At 37.0% G+C, this 19764-nt stretch overlaps 2 protein-coding genes across 10 annotated transcripts in view; one reads left to right on the forward strand and one right to left on the reverse strand.

Moving 5' to 3' along the window:
- mrtfbb (myocardin related transcription factor Bb) overlaps positions 1-19764 on the reverse strand; it is a 77189-nt gene that overhangs the window by 39750 nt on the left and 17675 nt on the right. For 2 of the 8 annotated variants that reach the window (XM_038703394.1, XM_038703397.1), the window contains exon 1: positions 6172-7021. The exons of 4 other annotated variants lie outside the window; for them this stretch is intronic. The gene's annotated coding sequence lies outside the window, so the exon portion shown is untranslated. Of the gene's footprint in view, positions 1-6171; positions 7022-19764 lie in introns of those variants that run through there. 2 more of the 8 variants (XM_038703371.1, XM_038703449.1) reach the window with 2 other exon arrangements.
- shisa9b (shisa family member 9b) lies at positions 1862-17796 on the forward strand. 2 transcript variants are annotated; one of them, XM_038703533.1, is made up of 4 exons: positions 1862-2704; positions 5605-5711; positions 12391-12531; positions 15686-17796. In XM_038703533.1, the coding sequence occupies exons 1-4, from the start codon at positions 2196-2198 to the stop codon at positions 16063-16065; spliced, it is 1137 nt and encodes a 378-aa protein (XP_038559461.1). In that variant the 5' UTR covers positions 1862-2195; the 3' UTR covers positions 16066-17796. The 2 variants fall into 2 exon arrangements, with proteins under 2 accessions (XP_038559461.1, XP_038559453.1); XM_038703525.1 differs by having other exon boundaries at positions 2196-2704; positions 15683-17796.

Raw genomic sequence — 19764 nt, forward strand, 5'->3', positions numbered from 1 at the left:
AAATATAACGTGACATTTGAAATGTCAAACTTGGTGCCTCATACACAAAAACAGTAAGAATATAACATTGTAAACACAATATAAAAGTACAGAACAATCTAATCAACACCAAAATGTGGGCAACTACTGAAAACATTCAAAATAAAACCAATGAAGACACTGTACAAGCATTGCTAATATTAGATTTTATTCATGTACTCAATTTTAAGATTTACTGTATTGGTGGAGATTATAATTGGGACTAAAAAACTACTAGATTTTTTTGTTAATGTCACTGTATGATGTATAACATAAAAATAGTGACTCATCAACAATGTCTCAGAGGGTGGCAATAACACTAAGAGAATACCAACTGGTTGAAGGTATAAACAGCAACTAAACTACAATGTGTTTGTTTAATTTGACAATCAATCACTATTTTACACTTTGCAATAGAACATTTAAATGAAATGTCACCGTCTGCAGTTCATCTGGTACTACTAAAGCTATAGTATTTTCACTTTAAAGGAACTCTAAAGTTTCATCCTTGGGGACTGTGCAAACTATTTATAGGGAACTTTAAAGATGCACAAAGACGAGACAAGCAAAAGCTCCCCTGACAGGCAATTGTAAATAAAAGTAGCCTCCCATGGCTAAGACGATTCAACATCAAAGTAAAAAAGATTTCTCAAGTGGCAGGTGGAGAGTCTTTCACCAATCATAATTTTAAATAAAAATAAATAAATAATAATAACAAAAATAAACTAGCTTTTGTGCAGATCCGTGCTTGTCAAGGCCCCTTCGTCGTCTATTACGGTTTGTAAAAGATCAGTAATTAATAGCTGACAGTGTATGGTTGACATATGGTCTGTTGCATGAAATGAACAGTGCAATAAAGTGCTGTGCATATGATTAAAGTCCCTTTGAGAAGATTATTGTAATTAACTAACTCAGATCTTAATTGTATACATAAAAAATCTTACCAGCAGTAGTAATAGTATTCAGGCTGTATTTCAAAAACATATTCCTTGGACAAGATTGAACGCCTGTGAGTTGCACCAGTTGGTGTAGTATATCTCATTTATATAAATCAGGCTGATAACCAATCTGAGTGCATTTAAATTAAGCTTGACCAAAACAGGTTTTGAACACCCTGCAGTGGCTACATATTGCCATACTGTGTGTCCACATACATTATATATAACCCTGTATTGTGAGCTTGTGTTCTTGATATCTGTTTTGAAGAATTGCAAAGATGGATTCTCTACAGAACTTGTTGGAGTGGATAAAATGACATTTTTCTTAGATATCACTTGTATTATAGCTGTGTGGGAGAGGTGATAATAACAGAGGCCAGAAGAGTTACAGCTCTAACTAAAACTGTTATGCTTTAACATATTTTTATTGTGTTGATTTCTACAAACTTGTTTATCTGTTGCTCATTATTGCTAGAAACAGAAAATGCTTCATATGATGCTGTTACAATATATTTAAATCATTATCCTAACTAATTTCTGACACATTGGTTTTTGAGATTCCTTTGTAACTGAGTGTGAGTGATTGTCAATGAGACATGAGACATGAGTATCATTAATAGCTTGGATCTATAGTGGCTTCTGTTGTTAGTACATTTAAGTACTGTCAATCAATTATTGAATGCCTGCTGGTTCCAGTTGTGTGTTTTGAATTTTGGTGTTGGGGTGATTTGGATCACGGATTGTACCTTTACAGATAATGTTCAGACTCAACACAATAATACATGGATGGAAGGGTTGTAATTAGAGCTGTTGCACACAGCTCTCTTATGCTCTCTCATTGGCTCTCTCTCTCTTCTCCTGATTCACTCATTTATCGGGCTCTAGTACTTTGCATTGCCTCTCTCTCGCTCTCTTTGTATCTGAGACACGCTCTGTGGAGAGAAGAAGCCTCAGAGGTGTGTGACAACCTCCAGCACAACCAGGTGCATCACTTAAGTGATGCCACCCCTTTACAGCTATTTTGTACTACTACAGAAAAGACCCTGAACTACTATTGCACAATATAATTTTTTTTTTTCAAGGAAAGAAAAGTATAGGGGCGCACTTTGCTTTTACGCATGGAAGTTGGAATCAACCTAATTTAATTTACGCATGGCTGTGTCTCGTCTCTTCGGGAGATGCGTCCGGGCTTATGAGTGCTTGTCATGACGTGAAGAACGGGACAAAAAGTGAGCAACGATGCGGGGCACTGAGCTGCTGCTCGGTTACTTTCTGGTGAAAGTTATGGTGTGTGACGCGGAGGGCGAGCCGGGTGAGACCGTCGACGACTTCATGCTAGTGACCGGGTTTAACGACTCAAAGGAAGGGGAGAGCACCGTCACGGAGAGCCCGCACATGGAGGACAAGTGCCTTGGCTACTACGACGTGATGGGCCAGTGGGATCCGCCGTTCGTGTGCAGGACCGGCAGCTACCTGTACTGCTGTGGCACCTGTGGCTTCAGGTTCTGCTGCGCGTTTAAAAGCTCCCGGCTGGACCAGACCACCTGTAAGAACTATGACACCCCGCCGTGGATGATGACAGGAAGACCCCCGCCGAAAGTGGATGTGGCGCAGGACACAGCGAAGGATAAAACCAACCTCATTGTGTATGTCATATGCGGGGTCGTGGCCATAATGGCACTGATAGGAATTTTCACCAAGCTAGGTTTGGAAAAGACGCACCGTCCGCACCGAGAAAATATGTCAAGGTAGGTCATACTTTTACCAATGTTCATTGTGAGTTATCTGTCCTATCATCACGCTGATGATCTGACCTGTCAGAACATCTATCTGTTGTGTTACTGAGCTGTTTAAAAAAACAATAAAAATGTTTAGGCTACGAGTTTAGTTGCGCTCAGAAAAGTTCAGTTTAACATCAATTTCCTCTAGAAACTAGGCATAGCCTCCTGTCTGCACAACAGTAATTTGCACATCAGCGTTACAAACGTGATATGTTTGATGTTCATTACATTGTAAAGCCCTTTCATTTGGAAGGGACTTTACTTGTCAAGACTATTGCCAGTGATGTTACACATTTCTGCCTGCAAGGTAAAACAGATTGTTTTTGTCCCAATATAATATAATAAGAGAAGATGGTTAACAGAAAAAATGGTTACATTTTAATTTGGGCTAGGCAAGAAATTTGCCTATCTATTTTCATCATGTTACAACTGGAAAGCACAGAGTCAGCTTTAATGTTGCACTATTTTGGTAAAAACATATTTTCACTATACACATATCAAATTCTGTAATGAAAGATGTACAACTACAATCTGTTTAATTTATGTCTTCTTAAAATATATGTCCATAACTTTAAACCTAACCCTGTGCCCAAGAATTCCTATTGCGACATGCTTGTATGACCATCAAACACTTGCAGATAGTTAGTGCGCACACACTCAATCAAATTCATCTATGTACACAAAGAGGCTTATTACTCTCTTGCTGCCAGAGGAGACTGATTTTGGGCTGAACAATCTCTGCACTGAGGAGACATCTTGTTGTCATTCTGTGAAAGAGTTTTAGCCTGTAGCAGTCCAGGCTAGTTTGCATCCTTATAAATCCTTACAGATAAGCTAGGAAGACACAAAATTATGAGATGTCACTCAAATTTGACCTGACACCTGTGACAAAAGTTAATTACATGATACCTGGTCGGTGTTGAACTTATTCCTCAAAGCTACAGAATATATTACTCAATGTAGTCTAAAAATGAAGAAAAAAAAGACTGGACAGTTCAATCACTGTGGATACACAACAGTGGATATTTTCTACCTGCAGAGTTTTCCATATATTTTGGAAGGTAACATAAGATAATTTAAACAATTTATCTCACTCTGTTGCCATGCTGTATACAAATAAATGTCAGCACTTCAGAAAAACACAAGTTGCTGCTTCTCTGTGACTTTAAAGAAAAACTTAACATTTGCTCACTTCCAGTGGTTCAAGTTCTGACCTTTCTGCAGTGCACTAGAAGTGATAGACACTCTGTATCATGACTTTTGGGTGAGTGTAGCTAACGTACAGTAGCTACACCCAATAGCGATACCGTCAGTTATCAATACACAGAAAAATGTACCAATTGTATGTGTATTGCTATACCTTTCTCTAGCTGTGACCTAACGTCCAGTACCTCTAAGCTTAAAATCCTAAAATCACCCAAGTAAAGAGCAGATCAGCAGCATGACCTGGCCTTACTGTATCTGCTCAGGCTAAGCTGCAGCCCAACTGACTTGATAAGCAGTTTTATCTGAATGCCATGGCCTACTCAGTCATCCAACCGCCATCGCTGTATATCGGGTTACAGTCTTACCAATAACCACTAATTAGCAACCCCTCTGGAATGAGAAAGGGATATGTCCCTTGACCCATCTTACCAAAGAAAAGAACATTCTTTCAGTGTACAGGGTCATCTTTAAAAAGGGGCGTTCACGAGGAGTACCACTTTGTCTTTGACTTTGGAGGGAGCTTTGTCAAGTCTGAGAAATGAACCCTGTTGACGTCATGGTGAGGTCATAAGGGTTATGTTGAATTGGGGTTGAGACTGTTGAGATTGAAAGCCTGTGTTACGATCTTGAGATGTGGCGTGCGAAAAATTTGGGCATTTAGGAAGCAGAGACGGTCTAAAGAAAAATGCTATTGTGTTGCATTATGGGAAATGTAGGCTCAAGTGTTGTTTGAGTTTGACCCATCTGGAATGCTCTGCCCACAAACTTACAGTTTGCTGATTCTGTGGACGTTTTCAAAAGTCAGCTTAAGACACACCTGTTTAGACAGGCATTTGGGTAATGGGGATGCACCAGGTCTCCATCTTATGTATTTATTTTGTTTATTCTACTACGTACTGTGTAATTATAATGTATTTTTTAAAGTATTTTATATTTTTATTACAGGCATTGTATGTTTTTTCTATTACATTTATTCATTTAGCGACTTACATTTGCTTTACATGTCAGAGGTTTCACGCCACTGGAGCAACTAGGGGTTAAGTATGCTCAGGGTAGATGGGTCACAGTGGGGAATTGAACCCGGGTCTCTAACACCAAAGGCGTGTGTCTTATCCATTGCGCCATCACCAACCTCATATTGTATTTTTAGCTCACCTCTTCACAAACCTGCCATTATAGCTTCTGTTTTTCCATTCTTGTATGTTTTTGTGACACACTTTGTGACTTGTGTCTGTGAAAAGCGCTATACAAATAAAGTTTACTTACTTATTTACATCCTAAGGACAAAAAGTCAGGATATCTCCTAGCCTGTGCTGCTTCAATTTTGACCAACAATATTAAACCGCTGGAATATCTTTTAAACCATGGGATGCTGCCTCCTGTCTCCTACCAAACACCAAAGTTGTTTTCAGTTTACCCTGTTGGTTTTCTTTCCCCAACCTTAACAAAGTAGATAACTTTTGTAAACCTCGAGGCGGCAGATAAAAAATGCTCCTATAATTTGTTTTGGAACGGTTATTTCAAAAGGCACACACAAACGCTTTACTTTGTCATTTCGGAGGACTTATTAGGGAAAGGAGTGCACTGCTGGCCTGCACAGAATCTGTACTTGTTATTTACTGCAAGATTTCCTCTCTGAGATTGTTTTCCCATCTTTCCAGAGCTCTTGCGCATGTTATCCGCCATCCTGCCTCAGAACTTACGGACAGCATTGGACTTGGCCAGCACTATGAGAACATACAAACCAGAGTCACAGTTAACAGTCTCCGTAAGTACTGTGAAATCACCTAGCTACACACCTACATACACATTCACATGAAGAGTTTGTTTATGTGCTGGGTTCCATGTTTCTATTTACTAATACTGCCGCCGTCTGGTTTTCACTTTCAGAATTGAATTTTATGACCACAACCAATTTTAATAGATACTCATAAAGACCGATATTAAAAGAAACATATGTTTATATATATAAATCTAAATTTGTGAGCCCTGCACATTTGCTGTGCAACTGGAAGAGGCAGTCATGTCCTCAGCACTCACTTAACTTATATACGTACACACTAATTACCACAGACAACCTAGAACTGTTTCTTAACCAATACCTATTGTATGCAATGGCCTCGCACATTATATCGCACTTGTCATTCTCTTATTCATCAACACCAACGCCAACACCCCCCCCCCACACCCACACACACAGATGGAAAAGAGTTCTTATTACTGCTAACCTGCTTACTTGGTGCTGCCTTGTCAGCTCCAGTCAACAAAAGGTCTCTCAGCCTCCCTCCCTTACTCTCTCCGCAAGTGGGGTAATTACGGCAAATGGCTTCTCATACAAAAAAAAAGACACAGTCAAGCAGCATTGTTGTATTCTAACTGTCTGAATAACTGTCTTTTAAAATTAAGCTAAATTCTTTGGATCAACAGAAGATAAACTTTCCTGATGAGCATGTAATAAAAGATCCTCATTTCCTATACAGAAGAGCCAGGTTGTGACTTAATGCTTAAATTACAATATAAAATTACAGTCAATAAATTTAATAAATGACAATCCTTAATCTAGATGCTTCCCAAGATGTTTTATGAGAGGCAAATGCAAATAAATATCAGTGATTATCATGTACTGTGGAAGGCCGGAAGTTTGCATGTTCTCATCGCAACTGAAGAGGACATCAGGTGATTTCACTGATTAGTTTGGAAGGTTTGCTAATTAGTGAAAACACCTGGTGTAATCTGTGGTTGGAAGAAAAACCTGCCTGTTCTTGGCAAACATGGCAGATGATCTCAAATTACTTCATCACATATAACCAGGATTTGGCTGCACAAATATTTTCAACTCAAATGCACAAGTTTAGTACAAATCAAGAAAATTACAGATTAATAACACATTTTTCATTAACCCAAACTGCTGTGCCAAACATGTCCTTAAACAATAATCATCATAATTATAAAAATAAATCTTGATGAGTAGTCTCTTAAATAGTAGCAATCCAGGCAATGTACAGATTACTTGGTTGCGGAAGTGTTATGTAACAAACCACTTGGTTAATGACAGTACACACACACACACACACACACACACACACACACACACACACACACACACACACACACACACACACACACACACACACACACACACACACACACACACACACACACACACACACACACACACACACACACTGATGTTTCTACATGTGCTGTAACTTAAACCTAAATGTCTTTTAACAAGTCCAGAGTGTTTTATGTCACCTTGCAACTTTGTATTCATAATTTCATATTTCTATCCCATTATATTTACTACAAATATTTCTGAAGTGAGAAATGCAAGTTAAACCTAAAAAATGGAAACGGGTCCTATTTTAAGAGGTAGATGTCTTTTTTTGGTGTAGCGGAGATTTTTTTTCAAAAAATCAGCTGAGGTGTCAGCACTGACATGATGATAATTAATCATTCTGAAATCATACCACTTTCTGCCCTACCTTGCCTCCTCACAGAATAATTATCAGTCTATTTAAAATCAGCCAACAACTTGAGAGGAATGACCTTCAGAAAAAAAAAATACTGTATCCTTTCTTTTGTGAACAATATACAAACCTTTAGTATAACATATAGTGTAGCATAATTCAATATAACAATGCTCTGATGAATGTACTTTCTAAGTGCACATTAGAATTTGTTTTTAATGATATTCTGCCTGTGTACCAGTTTGTACACAAAAGCAGTATCTGTTGAAGTGAACAGACATTACACAAATTGTAGCTGAATGCACTAAGGATTTAAATCCCATTTTCCTGCCAGTTCCTGGATGATGAAATTAAATTAAATGATCAATGTGAAATAACATGACATCATTGTACTGTCAAACAAGTGCAGTCATCACACCTATTTAAATGTACTTTTGTAAAAAAGTAAAAATTGAACTGCTTTGAAAAATGTGCAGTTATCTTCTGTCATCAGAACAAAACTCTACACTAATATATATATATATATAAAATAATCTGGAAAAAATGACAACAGAATGTTTCTTGGCCATAGAAGTGTAAAGGCAATCGTTGCATTGCAATAATACTGTTTACACACCATACTTTACTTACTTGCAAAGAGATTTCTAATGTAGAAGTTTGAGTAAATTTGCAAACATTAAACTTGCATTCAACATAGCCACATAGTGTAGATTCTAGGGAAACCACAAGCCAGATAACTTTTGTATGATGGATCTCTCTCTAGGGGCTGTGGAACTCATAGACAAGCACTTTCGCAGTATAAATGTTAAAAAGATTTATGTTTTATTCAAGCTGAATATTTGCTGTTTAATTCAAAAATGACTACACTGAAGGAAATAATGTTCTAGCTTTCTTTTTGCTTGGTGACCTTGGAGAAGGAGACTTCTGGCATGTAAGGGAGGGATTCTGTTTAACAGAGTTGGCAACAGCACAAGAAAGATTATTGTTTTCTTGATAGCAATCCATGCAAGGTTACCAACGGTAAGGTGATTTTTTTTTGTCACATGGATCTGTCCTGCACTTGTCCTCTCCAGCTGTGCTTTCTAGTGGCAGGTGTGACCATACTCCAGCTATAACAGTGCCTGTATATTACGGATAGTGGTGCAAATCAGTGCTTGAAATGCTCGAGAGGGTGCTCCCTTTTCCTCATCTGTTGCCTGTCAAAGATAAAAAAAATCTGTTAGGCTGGGCTATGAGCTCTCATTCTCCTCAAGACACCAGTAATACAGATTTTGTGAGCTGGGTTTCTTTGGATAGCAGTACTATCATGTTCATGTCCTGCTGGCCATGGGCGTACATGGGGCAATTGTGAAGTGTGGCCTCTTTTTACTCCAGGCAGTCAGCCAGAGAGAACAAAGTCTCCACTCACTGCCAACACTCCACTGGTGCATGACAGTCCATTTCCTCACTGCCAGATAGAAATGTATTTCAGCAGCATTACCTCTGACAGCAGCGGAGACATTGTTACCAAATGTAGAGTCTACCCAGGGTCCTATTTTCCACCTGCCATATACTGTACTCTGAACTGTATATTGAAGCCTCAAATCTTTAAAAGGAGATAATTACAAACTGACAATAGAGAAAACCTTTTGGGTGTAGACGAGGTTTTTGTTTTTATCTTAACATTTTATGGAATGCGGTATCCTATATTAATTAATTATAAAAAAATATGAGGTGATATTTCTTTACATTTTGAGCGGTGATCTCCAAACATCATGTTTAAATTCAAATGATGCCTGGGAAGTCTATAGTAAAAAAAAAAACCAAAAAAACAAAAAGCTTTTTACACCATCCTGACAGTAAATTTCACAAACATTCTGCACCTACTATAGTTATTATGACTGAACATTGTTTTGATTTTTTTTTTGTAGGAACTCAATAATGGAAGTCCGAAGTTATAGGCCAAGGCCAAGTGATGGCTATGACACAGTACTGAGAAATTGTGATGTATTGTATTATTTTAACATACATTTACCAGATAGGGGTTACACAGACGTTTCAAAAATGGTTCTGAATACTGTGGATTTTGTAGCTTTGATTCACAATAACATAGAGGTGCTGCAGTGGTGTGATGAATGTAGAGGTGCACAACATAAAATGTTCTTATTAGTCTATATGTTTCAGATTGAATCAGGTTACTGGGATCAATACAGCTCAAATACTTCACTTTGTTGAGCTAGAGTGTAAATCTTTTTGTCCATCTTAGACTATGAGTGTGTTCTGCCACAGAGCTACAGTATGTTAAGGGTAGATACAGGACAGGGTAAACTCACACACACACACTATTTTAATGTACATAATTTAAAACAGCAGAAATTACTCTTTTAAACTAATGATCAACATAATAAAGAACTCTGTACTTTTATATTGCTTTATAATGATGACATCAACCCAAAATAAAGTTTTTAAGTGTTTTGTAATTCTGTTTTATACATCTTGGTTTTTTAAGACATAGTTAAACACAAAAGCTTGTCCACAATAGATTACCCATACCTTATTAATAACTGGGTTAATTTTAATGAAAAGATGTTTTATCAAACAATTTACACATGGCTCAACTACTAATATTTATAATGTTTGATGTTAAAAGTTTCAGGAGTCTAACAGAAATGGCAAGATATTGACTAAGATAATAGAATATTTTCATCACTAACTTCAAAGTAGGGTGCCTGTAAATAAGAGCGCCCTTCTCCTTGCACCATTTATTTCAGGGCATACAGCTCCCGAAATACTCCCTTAAATTTTTTATGAGTTGCAGGGAGGCGTCTGTGTCTGGAGTGTTAACTTGCTTATTTCCCGCAACAACCATGGAGTCTTTAACCTTACAAGTCTCCAGAAGTGGCCTACTTTCTTCCAGCGGCTGACATAGAAGCTTTGACTCTGACAACAGTACAAGCACAAATGACACTCCGTCAACACAAAGTCAGATAAACATTAAAGAGGGAGATAAACAAGTACATACATCAGCACCTCAGTTTAAATTGACTTTGGCATCCTGAAAATAGCACCAGTTTGAAAGTTGCACAAGGCGTTAACAAAAGCCCTGTCCTCATTTATTAACTGCAGTAAAATCTACTCCCATTTTGGACTAGATATAGCAGAAAAAGAGACATCCAGACAGGCTCAAAAATAAATGTTTTTGACAATATTGGGCTTCAAAATAGTTTGGCCAAAGCATTCAGTGTATAACAACAATGACTCTACCTTTAAGGGATACCCTTGTGGAGTAAAGTGAAGTAAAATCAATGTATACTATGGAAGCAGATACTCTAATTTGACTTTTAGCTTAAAGAAGATCAAATTGAATGAGAGCATGTGTGGATGGCCCACTTACAAAGAATTGTATGAAACTGAAACAGGTCAACAAGCCCAGAAAGGAACCTGACAAGGTAACACGGATAGATTTGATGCAGAGATTTCTTGTTACATATTTTCAGAATGTGTTTTTTTCTAAGTAAAGCAGCCACGGGCAGTCAGCTACGACATGGCATTTAATAAATACTAATATTAGATGGTCAGCTGCTATTACATTACACATAACTGTGTTCCAAAATCCAGAAACTACTATATTTTAAACACATTTGAGGGTTTATAAAGATAAATCCATCACACAGTTTAATTATAAGTTATCCATGAAAGTGCTGTGCTGTCTTTCTTAATGACTGCAGTTTTTAATAAGGCTGTCAATAAATCTGGATTATACCGGAGCTTGTTAAAAAGAAATCCTTATCATAAGGAGAACCCAGTGGTAGTGGCATCAATCATTTGCTACCTTAAGTGACCTCGATATCGGATCTTACTTATTACACTACCTCCTTGTTGAGGTGTGGTGAAGTGAAAGAATTATCAAAGCTGTCCTCTGCATCATTTCATGAGACAGCATTGATAATTTGAGACTTTCCAAATTAATTAGCACAGTAATAAAGTTTCTTGCTGACCAGCGGGGAATAAGAGCCTAATTAACCTATTTTCTGTATTAATGATCTGTTTTTATCAGACACATTCTAGACCAAGGACTAGTGAACCCCTCACATTTTAAAGTTTGTAAACTTTAACCATTAACAATGGCCAAGATGAGTTCATGAACAATTATTTTTATCTTCCCATCCAAGTTATTTGTGCTGGACTCACAGTGGATTAATACAGGCAACTCCTCTGAGCCAGGTTACCTTTAAAGGAAACCATTTGCATCATAAGAAATAAATGAATGACTGCTGATTCAGAATAACGGTCAATTTGTTTTTGGTCAAGCTTAAAAAGGAGTAAGTAATTAAAGAATTCCCAAACTATCCGCATTAAGTATTGGTCCATAAATATATTGATATCTCTACTCGTATATGTAGAACACACGGCACATATTTTTCAAACTGCTGCCTGGGAGTTGGTATGTGCCATTAATCTCCTCCAATCCAAATGAAGAGAAGACACTCTGAACATCTGTTTGTTCTGTCATGCCAGTAGGCAGGGGGCCAGTCTTTTTGCTGTGCACCCTTTAATTTACCAGATGTCTACTGTAGGATTAGTATTGTTTTACAAAGAGCAATCATGACGCTCCAGCTGGGTCCCCAGAAAAGCCTTCTTAAGGGAAAGTGACACAAGTTAGAGAAAAAATTATTGTATACACACATCCATCCATCACGCTGATTTATATTCTGGGAATTCAACATCATGCAACAGTCACGTAAAAGGAAAACAAGCCAGTTTAAATGAAATAAATAAACAATAAATATATAATTAAACTGTAAAACAATATTTTAAATATAAGATTAGAGACCATTTGTCAATTATGTATTTATTTTATCGGATCTTTTATTAGCTAATGCAAATGTTATATTCACATTGTAACATACTGCCTCAGTGACTTAAGGGAATTTGTCGCTGCAAACCGAAACAGTGTCTTAATATCTGCATTAATGCCTTGTGTTTTCTCTCTTTTAGATAGCAACCAGATGAACAACATGATTCAAGCAACGACTTTGATAACACAGCCTTACCCGACTGTAGGACAGATCACCAGCCCCTATGAGCAGCAGAAGCCTGTCAAGGATCTCAACAAGTATGCCACGCTCAAGGCTGTGGGTAAGGAGTTGTTTACAATGAGCCATAATGATGAAAAAGCAGTTGCCATTCATCATTTGATCTGATTTGCACATTACATCCTCAATAAATAAAACTAGTATTATGAATGAGGATTTCCCTGCATCATATAAAGAGGAGTGTCGAGGTTTAATTGATTGAACCGGAAACAACAGAATCTGTAATCTAAGTAATCAGGAGGACAGGTTTATAAGGTTATGAGGCAGAAAATGTTTTATGGGATCTCTGTTAAATTAAATGTGGTTAATATTGTATTTCGTCTCAACAGATGATAAACACGTTATTAAAATGTTCTGCTAACTGCAGTTATTAGTGAGCTTCATCGCAATATCTCTCCCTTTAGTTTGGCAGTAAAATTATGTAAGACAACGTGGCTTTGAAGTTTTTCATTCTTTTATTTCTTATCTACTTCAGATACATCAAGAACCCTGTTTACACAACATGTGTTGTTAGATATGTACTTCAAAACTGTCCTTTTCTTTAAATAGGAAGCTCGCTGCTTTGAATCTTCATCAAATCTCTGGCTTTGTCAGTTAATCCATAGCGCATCAATGCCAACAGAGAGGGGCACTAAAAGTTTATTTATAGAGGCAAGTTTGTTGTTCTTCTCATGTGCTAATTTTGGATAGTCTCAAGCCAGTGCCTGGACAAACAGCATCTGAAACAGGAAATAATAGCAGATACCAAAATAGTACTACTCAGCAAGATGGTGCAGAATGATTTTGATAGTCTTAAAAAAAACTAACGTGTTTGTATTGTCTAAATATGTAAATAAAAATACCTTCCTGCAAATCAAAAAATAAAACAAGAAGGATACTGTGGTGCAAAATAATAAACTTACCCTTAGGGAAATAATGTGTTTTGAAATTATATTAAAATAATGATAATGATGATAACATGTATGTTACAGTAGAGTTGAGCACATATAGTCAGACACATATAATCATCACTGTTAATGAATGAGTCATCTGTTCATACATACCCAATCATTTTACCACATTATGTGCTATAACTTAAAACCTAAACTCCCTTTGTAATATTAAATCCTAAAGAATGTATTTTCAGTGGACATTTTTACATGACTAATAAAGTGTAAAACTTTGAAATTGCACCACCTTTCATATTGATTTCTGTTGCAAAAATAATAATTACAGAAGAATTTCAAAAGAACAAATAGTCATAAATTTACCTGACCTCTATTTTGGCCGTAATCTTTGCCTGCACTCTTAACTCTAAAGTTGCAGAGAAAAAAGAAATCAGAGAAATAAGCAGAATCAAAATGTGGAGCACAGTCAAACAGGTCTTTTTATAGATCCTACCTGAAGCCATTAGCTGTGTTTAACAGACCTGGCCATGGAAGGGATGTCAGCTATCAGCATACGTGTAGTAGGCCCAATCACATAACACAGCTCACTCTCTGTGATTCACAGGAGCAGTTGATGCTTCTCCACTGCTAATCCAGTGGAGTGCCGTCAAACAACCTGATCATTAGGGAAAATAAAAATAGAGCAAATCTTAACTAATGACACTCAAGACAGGAAACAGTCAGGAGCAGTCAAAACCCAAACTATACTATGCACGGTGACTCATGTGAGCCTCTGTATATATTGTATCTGTAATATACTGTAATATACTGTATCTCACAAAAATGAGTACACCCCTCACATTTTTGCAAATATTTGATTATATCTTTAACACTGAAGAAATAACACTTTGCTACAATGTAAAGTAGTGAGTGTACAGCTTGTATAACAGTGTAAATATGCTGTCCCCTGAAAATAACACAACACACAGCCTGTATGTGTTCATCTACCATCACTGATGTGGATTTTACTGAACTACAGTAGCTGCTGCTCATCACTACATCTATTTCCTGTATCATGAAAAGTGATCCAGAGCACAGACACAGCCTGCTGTTGATGAAGAGACCACATTAAAGACTAGAGACATTTCATTAAAAAAGTATTAAATGTTCGCAGAAAATCACAAATGCTAACACCTCGTCCTAAAATACAGCGAGCAAGCTCTATGTCCACATATACTACAAGCGATGTTGGCCATGTTGACTGCTGACTGGAGGGGAAACGAAAACATCAAGGAATTTAGTGTTGATTTTGAATTCACTGAGTCTTTTAATTTGTACAAATTTAATTTTACATAGTGGCTGACAAGAAAGGATAATGTGAAAATATATATTTAAGCATGTTCTTAGTTCCTGTAATAGGTTGTGTGAAGCCACCACCATTTAGTAAACACTATTAGCATTCTACACTACGCTACTGTGCACCAAGGGCATAATTTCCACTGGGGATGGGGAGAACATGTCATGTCATCACATGTTAATTAGTGGTGCAACCAGTGCTTGGCATGCCTGCCCTGGTTTTCACCTCTCAGGCTACACACATGCTGCCCTAACTTGTTGGTGGAGGTTGATAGGGCTGAATCCAACCTTAAATTAATACCTGCAGACATTACCCAGGGTTGATGAAGTACTTCCACGACCTCTGCATGTTTTTCTGATAAAAAAAATAATGTAATCAATATTGTTATTTACAGTTTATATTCTCCTAAAAAGATGCATGCGTAAAACATCAATCAAAGACAAGTCAGGAAAGGGAGTTCCTTGTTTAAAGCAAATAAAACATTATGTATTATTTCTGTCAAGGAATCTAAACATGATTTTAAGTAGAATTACTGCATTACAGCAGAGGTTAACATAGAATTTCTATTTTGCTTAATGCCACTGATGATGGCAAAATATTTTAAAATAATAGCAGACTTCTAATTTCCTTTATTGTTTTAAAGTAATCAAGGGAATTTACACATTTATCTGGATGGTAAAGCCAACAATGTCTTAAACTGCAAATCGCAAATATTTTTTGTGTGACTTTATGGACATTTACGAAATTTGTGTTGGCTGATCAATGTAAGTTCTGCATACATTAAGCTCCTATTTTTACTGTCTGATGCCGGATGTTCTGAAGTTGGACTAGACTTTTTTATGCTTTAGCAACAAAATTTTACTTTAGGTCTATTTTTAGGAGCCTGTCTAGTTCTCCACTCAGGATGCGATTCAACGGCTAATAAGGGGAAATGACAAAGAACTATCATAATGTTTATCTGTATTTGTTAGCAGAGAAAGCTAATCACAGCTTCTACAACAACCGGCGGCAAGTGATCGAGATGACCACCAAGGGCAGCCTTCCCATGGAAGCTGTGGATATGGAGCCTGAGCCGAGTAATCCTTATAGCCCACCCAGACAGCTGTCTGCAAAGCAGAATGAACACAAGTACAAAAGCCCCAAGAGCCACAGCTCCCAGACGCTGTCCTACAGCTCCAACACTGCTGCCAGCCCAGGGGTGCTAAGATCCTGGGAAAGCAAGGACACGCTGGGACACAGACAGAGCTATGGCCCAAAGAAACTCTGCATCATAGAGAAGGAGCTGCACACCACTCGCTACATGCCTCCACAACCATACTTTGTCACCAACAGCAAGACAGAAGTGACCGTATGAGGGGCTGTCTAAATATCAGTCTTAAAAGGAGTCTGCATTAGTAAAGACAGTAGCTGCTGACCGTGGGTGGCTGTAAAATGTGCAGTTGTGCATTTAATGGGCAGCATTTAAGAGGCCCCCTAAAGGTGAAATGTACTGTAACAGGACTCAGCCTCAGGAGGGCACAGTGATGAATATACTGTCATCAATATTTATATAATCCAACTGCTAAAACAAATAGTTACATTACTCATAACGGTGATGAAACATACACGACACAGTACTGTTATATTTATTTAGATATCAATGGACCTTAAAATTTAAGTATATTAATACTATTTCTATTACATCAATATTGTCTAAATGAAAAAAAATAACATCCTTGTTTATCTAATCAAGGTTGAGTAGCCTGTGGTTAATTGAGTATTGATTAACTTAACTCGACAATTTATAGACACGGTCTGGAAATGTTTGGCACTGCTACACCGCTGGGTGTAGGATCTAGTGCAGTGTCCAGGGATGATAAATTTGAAACACTTACCTGAATCATTTAACCAGTCCAAATTCTAGATATTTTGTTTATTAATTAATGTATTTGAAATGAAAGATCTAGTAGTTCTCAGTACACAAGTTAATCAGTAAGAACACAGTTACAATTTGAGGATAAGTGACGTTTTGAGAGCTCACTGCACATTTTTAGACTTAAAACTAAAAATGAATTAGACCCTCTCAACTCTCATCTAAAATCCAAAACATCACTTACATTTTGATTGTCATTCAAAATGTCTAAAAAACAACTTAAAACATTAGTGATATGGGTGGGTCACACACACAATTTCAATAGACTTTGGAGACATAAATGTTGTCCAAAATTATGTTTTCAGGTTTGTTTCGAAAAAAGCTTTACATCCATTTTGGACAGATTCATTAGCTAAGTTCACCATTCACCATTTCTAAAATAAAGAGGAATCAGTCGGCCAAAGTGTTACTGTTCACCTCAATGACTTAAAATACATTAAAAGGTTTGTTTTCGTTTTGTTAATGTAGTGTCTCATTTTGAAGGAAACCATCCAAATGCATTCATACAAAGTCACTGCCAACAGACAACCTACTGATACATATATTTCTATGAGTACTAGGGGAAGTAGCTGCATTGTTGAACCAGTGTTGTATTGGTGTAATAGTGCCTCTCATCAGCACCAGCATGTGTGTGATTATCCTAGAATTTAATGTAGATGAAGCCCCAGTATTAGAATGGTGATTGGTTTTATTGTTAGTAATCCATTATGCCACCAACAAAAGTTTCAGTGTGAAATTTTGTCAGTGTGAAGATGGTGGCTCAGAGTTTGTATCATAAGTTAAAACTCTCATCTTTCAAATGTATATGATTTAATTCCAAATCTCACATTTATTGAATGTATCTGGTTTGGACAGTCTGAAACCAGTGGTACGGTAGCAGTTGACATTTCCAGAATTGGAGGTTAATAGTCAATAAAGTTTTGTCGGGATGAATGAAAAAATGTTGCGTAAAGTTTGTTTTTTTTGTCTGTTACCACTCAAATAAATTGGTCAACTAAAGACATATAAAAGCTTTTGTTTGACTGACCCTAACAACTTACTACATGACAATATTTACCTGCTGCTGTGGTTGTACCATACCAAGAACTCTTAATAAAAGAACTACGGATGACGCTGGATTCATGCCACACTTGGCAAAATGTTTTAATAAACAAGGTTTTCTGGTGCAATTGATCATTTGTTACACTTATTTTCTAGCCAAGCAATATAAAAAGATGCTCACGCCTGCCTGCAAGTCTTACTCATGCAGTTGACTATTTCAAGCAGCTGAGGACAAGGCTGTATTCATAGCTGATACACAAGTGGGAAGTGGGAAATGCTAGTATAAAAAAGGTGTATTTATGTTTTCTCAAGTCCCAATTGTAGCTGTTAATATTCTTCCAAACTTCCAACCCAACTGTATGCACAATTTTCCTAAAAATCTATATCTAGTGCACCAAATTATTCTTTCACATAATTAATCAACTGTTTCAGCGTTTCAACGTTATATCTGCTAACGAAATCTGCTATTCACACTGTTCAAACTCAACTAATAATTCAGTTGGGATTTTTATTTACAAACAATACTGTATAGTTATTCCCAGTGAATGGTCTTGTTATGTGACTGCAAAGTTTGTTTTTAGCCCTCAAAGATACTGAAAGTGTTGTTACTAAGCTGCAGTACAGCGTATTTACACATGAAGATCTACTGTTATACTGTCAATTTAAAAAAACATAATGTGTACAACATCTGTTTGCTTTGTGGCATCTAGTAGTGAAGAACAGCCCCTATGATAACAAGTCTAATGCAGTTCACTATGAAGGCTATAAATTCTTTGTATCACTATTGGCTCATTATTAGAATATGCATCCGATTCGCTAATTGCTCTAATGAATGCTGTTATGCATCTTTATGTACAATAACAAGATGCACTGTTAAATATGTTCACAACATCTGTATTTGACAGTTCACATCCTCCAGTTACCCTGGGAATCTACTGAGCATTTAAATGTTTTCTATACATTGTTTGTGCAGTAAAATATAATCCCCATGTTGCCCATTTCTTGTATTGAATTATATGAAATTTCAGTTAAACTAGTGATTCAGATTCATTGTGGTATTTTGAAATAGTTTCAGTGCAGTCTGGCTGAAAAGGCCAAAGTTCATGAAACATTTGTGGAAAACCTCTATGGCTGCCTTTTACATCATACAAGGTTTCTGCAAGATTGTGCACACCAACGATGTCAACTTATTTTCATGTATTAGATATACCATCTAAGTATACCCTACCTTGTACAAAAGAAATAGTCATTGGCAATAAGCAACTGTAGCACAATGTTAGTGGACTGTGTTTACCTCTCAGTAGGAACATTAAATAATGTCAGTAAAGCTACTACATCTTTTAGCATTGTATAATTGATTTGTTAAACTGACTTACCTCTTTCTTTTTAACTAAAAAAGAAAAACATTTAGCTGATGGTAAGGTCTAGTGTACCAGCAGCAATTTAAAGAAGATGCATATAATCAAAAAACACAAAGAAACACATTTCTACAGAGGTAAGTTGTCTGTAGCATTGTTGGTGCTTTATGAAACCTTTTTGTTGTTTTTCCCTTTTTAAATTCAGATTCTAGCTGGTTCCATTAGCTGCCCACCCCAACACCACACAAGATGGTATCTCGGCTCAGTATCATCAACAATATGGAAGAGCACATGAGTGCAGCCAGGGACCTCTTCTGTACAATATACTACAGTTTATGGGTATTTCTGTTTAAGTGTGGGCCAGCTGTAAAATCTTAACTGTCATTATACTGTCTACATTAAAATTATTTTTAATAACTCTATTCTCCAGACTTAAAAAAAAAAAAAAGGTACAACGTGCAAGAATGGAGAGTACTCTTCACCGGTCAAATTCATACTCCATAAAAACAGGGGTCAGCACATCACATATCAGGTCATACTTACTGCTAACTGCTAGTTAGCTCAGTTAGCGGTGCAGCTAATTTAGAGGTCCTATAGCCGAGCTTGGAATGGGCGCCAGGATTGGAGCTGGCGAGCAGGCAGGGTTTATTACGACCAAATCTGAGTTGGTCATTGTTGGAAACACTAACCACAACATTTGAATTGGAATGAAGTGTGTTTTACAATGTGTTAACAAGCCAAT

The sequence above is a fragment of the Micropterus salmoides genome, unplaced genomic scaffold (assembly GCF_014851395.1).
Source record: "Micropterus salmoides isolate LMB-PRFRI ecotype aquatic unplaced genomic scaffold, ASM1485139v1 Ms_hic_scaffold_10, whole genome shotgun sequence".
Lineage (NCBI taxonomy): Eukaryota > Metazoa > Chordata > Actinopteri > Centrarchiformes > Centrarchidae > Micropterus > Micropterus salmoides.

Excerpts from the sequence above, each read along its gene's own strand:
- shisa9b (XM_038703525.1), top strand. The coding sequence starts at position 2,196 with ATGCGGGGCACTGAGCTGCTGCTCGGTTACTTTCTGGTGAAAGTTATG. Across the intron at positions 5,712-12,390 it reads AGTCACAGTTAACAGTCTCC|ATAGCAACCAGATGAACAAC; the intron begins GTAAGTACTGTG and ends TCTCTCTTTTAG. Across the intron at positions 12,532-15,682 it reads TGCCACGCTCAAGGCTGTGG|CAGAGAAAGCTAATCACAGC; the intron begins GTAAGGAGTTGT and ends TGTATTTGTTAG.